This window comes from Centroberyx gerrardi, chromosome 16 (genome assembly GCF_048128805.1).
Source record: "Centroberyx gerrardi isolate f3 chromosome 16, fCenGer3.hap1.cur.20231027, whole genome shotgun sequence".
In the NCBI taxonomy this organism is placed as follows: Eukaryota; Metazoa; Chordata; class Actinopteri; order Beryciformes; family Berycidae; genus Centroberyx; species Centroberyx gerrardi.
In genome coordinates, this window is record NC_136012.1 from 9487621 (window position 1) to 9495551 (window position 7931).

Consider the following 7931-nt stretch of genomic DNA (forward strand, 5'->3'; position numbering starts at 1 on the left):
ACCATAGATATGAAAAAAAATATGATCTGTTATGAAGAATTGAGCTCTCCTGCGTGTGTGTGTTTTGCGTGCGTGCGTTCGTGTATTGGATGCTGCACAACCTTCATGGGTATGTGTGCCAAAAAAGAGATGAAGAGAGGCAGAGGAATACACACACACACACACACACACACACACACAGAGGCAGGTCATGGTCGGCCGTTGTAGGGAACCCCTGTGTTGCTGTAATGCAATCCTCCCACGGAGAATGTTCTGGTTTCAACCCTGCCCTGCGGAGTGTGCTTCCACTGCCAGGTACACACACACAGCCCCAAGCCTCCGGGGCTTGCCCTTGAAGCCGGGATACACGCCGACTATATTGTAGTTACTCAATATAATATTATATAACAAGAACATGGCTCTGGATTTGAGTTATCTCAGTTTACGCCACTCGTACAAAAGAGTAGTTGTTTTTAGCCCCGGAGGAGGATGCTTTTAGACATGTCAGCGCTCAATCAAAACAACAAGAGCCTTTCACGTCTGGCAATCATCTCGGCCCATGTGGCTGGAGACAAAAGGAAACAGTTTGGAACCGTTTGGGTCGAATTTTGCCAAAGGAGAATTTTCTTTCTCCGTTCCAGACTCCTCGTTTTTTTTTTGGTACCTGTTTATTCCTTCCGAAAGCGACCCTTACGCGCAAAAAGAGCGTGTCCTTTCTTTCGGGGCTGTTCACACGCAGAGTCGACGATGTCGGGTTGATTTCGGGGTGTTTTGATGCTAATGGGGGATGTTCGGTGGGAGTGACCCGCGGCTTGATGAGCTCCAAATGTTCCGGCGTCGCTGAAAGACACTTATTGCTTCTGACAGGTGATGAGGCTTTTGCGGTCGGAGGAGATCGGAGGAGGCTTGGCTGTTTGGAAGCCGACGGGGTTGTCCTAGTTGACTGATTTCAAGGTGTGTGTGGGAGTTGCCTGGGTCCGACCGCAGTGTTTGAGCACAGCGTCTGGGAAGCTGCTTTGATGTAGCCGACAACTCGGGGTCAACTGGTAGTGTAAGCATTACCAGTAATGAGGAGGCTGCTTTCCTTCTGCGCGGACCACATCTCCCCCTTTTTGAATCGAGCAATCCGGGGTCGTGTTTGTTGACAGTGTTTGGCAATGCCACCCTCATGACAGGCATTTTCGACACCAAAATTACCCACCAGTTAGTCATTAAAAGTCCCTGAACTGTGTACAATTACAAGTGACAGATCCAATCCCTCCTTTCTCCCTCCCCTACAGCGAGGCTGAGCTTGCTCGGCTAGTTTGGGAGCAGGGTTGGCTGGGTGACTTTTAAAATGTATAACAGTTATAACAGTTACCTCATAAAAATTGTAGTTTAACATAAACCAAGGGATTATGTTAAACTCAAACTCAGTAATATATTCTGATCATTTTCAGTTACTTTCAGATGACTTTGCCATATTTGAGGTAATGGTGCAGATGAGAAAAAGTAAAAAATTGCAAAGTTCAGCATATTTATTTCAGGTTTACATACAAACACAAATTTTTTTGTGTGCAACATTTTATAAAGACGTAACACCTGCCGCTAGTTAAACGGCCTTCTGAGTTTCTCGCTTTCACTTTAAAAGTATTCCTCTAATTTTTCTCAAGTATCTCTAATCAGAATACATTCTTTTCAGGTAACATAACAATAATTTTTTTTTGTTTGTATTTAGAATACGTAACACCATGACAAGTATCCGTTTCCACCCAACCCTGTTTGGGAGTGCTTGCTGATATCTGCGTCAAGTGTAAGTTGCGGTTGAGTCAGAGGAAGTAGGTGTTGACTGTTTTAGGTCCCGACTTGTTTGCTTAGCACCGCCGAGAACGTGTTGAGGGTGAATGTTTTGCAAGGTGCTTAAGCGCTCCACTTAGAGTCTCTTACTGCCCCTGGGGGAGCTCTCCATGATGGAGGGATGAAAGAGAGAGAAAAAAGGAGCGATAGAGGGGTTGGACAGCTAATCGGGGTTAATAGGCTGCTGTTATTTTGACCCGAGGCGAAACAGAGATAAGAGGAAAGGAGAGGAGGAAAAAGGGGGGAGGAGTGAATAGACTTTGAACAGAGAAACAGATGAGAGAAAAGAAAAAGAGAAATATGTGATGGGAAAGAAAGGGAAAGATGACGGGAGAGTAATCTAAGTGACTAGTTTCAGAGAAGAAAGGGATTGAATTAGTGAAGCGATGGGAGGCCCGAGGAGGCGAGACAACCAGAGAAAGACAGAGCGAGGAAGAAAGAGAAAGCTGACAGGATCACACATTGTGCAATACATATTTCACACCTGTTGAACAGCAGCATGTTTTGCCCATAATTACAAGCATGAATCACAGCCTACTGTCTGGATGTCAGGAGGGAGGAGGGGGGCTAGATAGATGAGAGAGGATGGAAAAGGATGATGGAGAGCAGAGATGACTAAGGGAAGGGAGTGGGAGGCAAGGTGGGAGGAAAGAGGTGTGTTGTGTTTGAGTGAGGGATTGAGGAAGTGAGAGCTATTTTACTCTCACTTCCTCAATCCCTCACCCAAGTGTGAGAGAGGGAGAGAGGTTGGGACAAAGAGAATGCAGGAGGTGTGTGTGTGTGTGTGTGTGTGATAGAAAGCGACCAGGAGGAACACGCATGAGATGAAGAGAAGTGGATGGACATGAAGTTCCTTAATGTCGAAAACCACCTTTCAGCTCCAATTTTCTCTGTTTGAAACCAGAGAGGAAGGCACTAAAAGGGTTCCAGAGTTACCCCCCCCCCACCCACCCAAACCCCTACCAACACACACACACACACACACGCACACCCACACACACTAACACAAATGCACTGTATATTCTTACTGCAGTATGACTACACATATGTAATTATGGGTACAAACATTCTCACAAACACTCACACAGTAACGTAAAACACCTATACAAGCACTCCCAAACCTAAACAAGAACTCGATGACATGCATTCATACACACACCCACACACACACACAACTGACACAAACACACACATTAATGTTTATGATTGTAAAGAAAGCCACATGTCTTTGTATTTCAGGATATCGGTTAGGAATGAACGTGTGTGTGTTTGTGTGTGTGTGTGTGACATGCGTATATGCATATGAAAGAGAAGTATATGAAAGAAAGAACGAAAGAACAAAAGAAAAGAACGAAAGAAAGAGTGACATGCACACACGTGTGTGTTTAATGTTTGCCTGACAGAGTGGTGGATTGAACATAGGAGCCATTTGTCTGACTGTCTGAGGCTATTAAGGGAGGTTTTATTTGAAGCCAGAGTAAACCTACGACAGCCAGAAACCTCTAAAATTAGATCTGAAACGGAAAAAGCTTTATTGGCAGTGTCAGATGACTCTGATCTAGCAATATGTAAACAGACAAGGCCATCGCCATAGAGACAAAGAAATAAACCGGAATATTGTAAAAAAATCCTATAAACAGTGTGATGGCGCGCTTATTGCAGCAAAGGTTGGAAGCTGTAGCCGTAGGTGATTTTGTCCTTTCAACTCCCAGTATAATGTCCTATCATCATCAAATCTATTAAAAACACAGCATCCAAGTTAAATAATCACAAAATGTCTGAGAAAATAATTTCCCGAGATAAATTTCACCTCGTTGTTATGATTACACGAATACCTCTGCAGTGTGTTAATTATCGTTTGGACACCCGAGCTCTGAATGTCATTAAAGACACATCTCGCACTGTCCGTCTGCTGTTTTTAATCAAACTCGTGTATTTGCTCTCTCCACAGTCCATCAAAACCAGCTCGTCTTGCTATTGGTTGCCGCCGTGGTGACGGCCCTGGACCCGTCCCCCAACCTGGCCAATGAGAGGACTTCTATCGAGCGGACGTATGAGCTGACCAAATACCTGGAGCACCAGCTCAAGGAAATCAAGGACACATATGTGAGTAAAAGTTGTTTTGATAGAGACACTGTGAGTGCTAACTTTTTATGACACCACTTGGTAATTTGATCAAAACTACCAGTAAGAAAAACATCCATTTCCTCTTCAATCCAGACAGATATATTTCATAACTTTCACTCGTTGCACCATCAGTATGGCATCATTTTGGTACATGGTGGATTTGACTCTTCTATATATATTTTTTTATTTCTCCTTTATTTAGCCAGGAAGTTCCCATTGAGATACCATTTCTCTTCTTCCAGGGAGTCCTGGTTAAGATGCTAAAAACTTAAAAGTTTCACATAAAACATTTTCTCACATAAACAAAGACTACACAAAAAACATCACAATAGACCAAAAAATTGATGGGAAAAAATTGCAACCATAAAATCTCACAGAATGATACATAAATGGTGAAGATCATAAGCCTAGATATTTATATCTCATAGAGTTTTTGAGCATGACTCTTTCCCAGCAAAGATTTTGATGTTGAACAGATGTTGATGTGATGGTCTGCATCAACCAACCAACAACCAACAACTGTGTAAATATAGCGCTAAAATGAAAGTTGAGACAATGTTTGTTATGTAGCTGCTACCTGCATTGCTTTGTGAAATCGGGGCCGAAATATCTTTCTGATATCAGTTCAAAACAGCTTCCAGAGCTGTTTTTAATATGAATTCTTCCATGCTGGCGAATCATAATATCATACTTTGCTCGCTTGGATTGACGCTGAACTTGGCCGCTTCCAGCACTTTGCCATCTGTGAAATGCTTGCTGGGTTGTTAACATGGCTGCCATTTAATCTGGTGACACTATAAAGCAAACTTAAATCATTTCATCCTCTCTTGTCGTTTTTTTGTGTCTGCAGCTGTCCTACCTGGGCCCTCCATTCAATGAGAAGGACTTCTCCCCCCCTCGTCCCAACAGCACGGCCCTCTCCCTGCCCAGCGCCGCCACCCGCCTGGAGCTGTGGCGCGGCCTGGAGAACCGCGCCCGGCTGGCCCAGAACCAGCGGGCCTACTCCGTCCTGCTGGCGGCCGTCAGGGAGCTGGCCCGCTCCACGCTCTGCCCCTACCTCCAGACCTCCCTGCTGCACTTCTGCACGGGCCTGGACGGCCTGCTGGGCTCCATATCCGGCCTCATGACCACTCTCGGTTACGCGCTCCCTCCTCCTTCCGCGAACACGGGCAGCAGCGGCGGCGAGCTGCTGCAGCACCCTCGGAAGGAGACGGGGGCCGACGGCGGGCGCAGCAGGCCGGCTCCGCTGATGAGCCAGAGCCTGTACAAGGCCAGAGCCGGGACGCGGGCCGAGTCCGGTCAGCGGGACAACCAGAGAAGAAGCGGCACGAGGGTCGTCCGGGGAGAGAGGGAGGACGGCGCCAGGAGGGAGACGACAGACAAAAAGAGGGGGAAAGAAGGGAGGAGAGCGGAGGCGGCCGGCGCCGGCGGGAGGAGCGGCGGATCGAGGGAGAAGGGAAGAGGAGAGAGAGGGAGGAGAGGGAGGAGGGGAGAGCCGGAGAGTTGGAGATGGGCCGACGGAGAAGAAGAGAGATTAGGGGAGGAGGAGGAGGAGGAGGAGGACGAGGAGCTGGAGAGAGAGGGAGGGACGGAGAGATGGGGGGGGAGGAGAAGGCTGCTGAGCGTCATGGAGGATGAAGAGGAACCCACAGTCAGCGAGTCTTCATCCAACATCCAAACCAACAACAACAACAACAACAACAACAATCAATACAGCTACAACCTCGACCTCCTCTCCCAACACCAAGACGCACCCAGAGAGGAAGACGCCGTCAACGCAGAGAGGGGGAGAGGGTATTTGGCGGAGGAGGAGAGGGAATCTAGCTCCCTGCTCTCCTCCTCCTCCTCCATCCGCTCCCCTCGCTCCCTGCTCTCCCCCACCCTCCACCCTCCTCCCCTCTCCACTCTCTCCCTCCTCTACCCGTTCGGAGTGGGCGAGGAGCACACCCTCCTCCCGCAGCCCGTCCCTCTTTCTTTACGGAGGGGTCCCGCCCTTCTCTCGCCCCCCCTGTCCCCGCTCCTCTCCTCCCTCTCCTCCTCCTCCTCCTCCTCCTCCTCCTCCTCTCCGCTCCTGTCGGTGCGGCCGACGCTGAACGACTTCTCGAGGAAAGTGGAGGGGTTTTGGATTTTGCGAGAGCTGCAGAGTTGGCTGTGGCGGTCGGCTAAGGACTTCAACCGCCTCAAGAAGAGACTCCGAGGCTGAGGGAGCGAGGAGGCACTGAGGCGGGGCTGGAGACATACAGACACACACACACATATGAAAAAAAAACATGCAGTATATCAAAAATATATTATGTGCACAGACTCTGAGTGGACTGGAGGTGCATCTGTATGGAAAAAGACTGAGAGATTTTACAGACCTTTGCTCACATTGGCTAAGCACACACACACACACATTCCAGACTACAGACACACACACACACACACACATATAAACACATTCATTCTTACACATTCATTCATACCGTATTGCTCTGTGGTGGAATAAGTGAATGAAGGACTATCTGGCAGGTCACCAGCAGTGCTAATGGAATATAACACACACAAAGCCAACGCATTACCAGCACTGCCACCCAACTAATGCACATAGCAGCTCATTGAGCAAGAGACACTGAGACTGGGCTGAGTTACCGGACTTCACGGCTCATAGATCAACTGAAATACCACTGTAGGTGGCTAGACACACACACACACACACACACACAGACTGACTGACAGGCAGATAGATAGACAGTGCAGCTATTGAGTGAAAAGCTGATTCAGTGACCCCAGATGTGTGAATCAGCAAACATTCATTTTCTCTGAGGGAAGAAGGGGAAAGTTATGAATGGGCGAAAGACAAAGGCAGGGTGAGGGAGAGGGGGAAATGGCCACAGGGATGGCGAGGGCACAGAAAAGGAGAGGAAGAGGCGAAAAAAGGAGAGGAAGAGGGGAGGAGGCGTGAGTCAGCGGATGAGCGCTGGAAAGAGCGGATAGAGAGGGGTATTGCTGAGTAATCAGAAATCCGCCGGTCAGTTACAGTAACTCTACAACAGCGCTACACATAGCATCCGGACAGAGAGACGGTCAAACACGCACACACACAGACACACATGCAACTACAGTGGTACGCAGTTGCGCCGTGATGTACCATTCCTTTCTATGCTGCTTTTGATTCAACACTCACTGATTTGTAACACTTTTTATTTTTTCACTCCAGAGTAAGTAATACTAAACACTATCTGTAGATGTTTTAGGATAGAATCAGTGTCCCAGGAAAATATCAAATTTTTTCCTGTTTTTGAGTTTTTATGTTTAAGTCACTTTATCTCTTTTAAACTCTTAAACTCAAAAACACAAAAATAAGAGATATTGAGGTGAAATTGTCAGGCAATTGTCAGGCAACTTTCATTGCCTGATCATCTAATCGGTGTCAAAGTGCTTTAAAATGACAGAAATTCAGTGATATCAATGGCAAAATGCACCATTTTTTTCCCCAGGCAACTTACGGATGCCTCAATTTCTTTTGCAATTAAATCTGTTGCTATTGTCTTTTCCATGTGCCTCAGACAGGGCGTATAAAGGTTATGGATCATATCTCTATAATATTTATTGAACGAGATGTTTATTTATTTTTTTTCCAATGTGAAAATACTGTACCATAACACAAGAAGAGAATAAATACGAGCTTTTGTACTGAGCGTACGGTGTTATTGGTCATTTGGGGAGAGGTCGGGAGGAGAGACCGAAAGAATGTATTTGGGATTTTTGTTTGCATCGGTTTGGTTTTATAGGGATGGTTTCGGGTGATTGGCACGGGGGGAGAAGAGTTTGGGGTCGGGGCATTTCTGGAAACAAAGGCCGACTCACATTCATCACGAAAATAGAAAGAGGGAGGCGGGGTATGAGAGAGTTTTTATTTGTCTGTCCGGGGCGAAAATTTACGATCTCGCTTTTTCTTTCATCTCTCTCTTCCCAACCGTCCCTCCTCCCTCCCTCCGTCCCACTTT

General features: G+C 47.0%; 1 protein-coding gene across 1 annotated transcript in view; it reads left to right on the top strand.

Annotated features, from left to right (window-relative positions):
• The window catches only part of clcf1 (cardiotrophin-like cytokine factor 1), a 12938-nt gene extending 5333 nt beyond the window's left edge, over positions 1-7605 (top strand). Inside the window, exons 2-3 of the mRNA XM_071917183.2 lie at positions 3767-3921; positions 4793-7605. Coding sequence (XP_071773284.2) covers positions 3767-3921; positions 4793-6145 — 1508 coding nt within the window. The 3' untranslated portion in view covers positions 6146-7605. The remainder of the gene's footprint in view (positions 1-3766; positions 3922-4792) is intronic.
• The last annotated feature ends 326 nt before the right edge of the window (positions 7606-7931 follow it).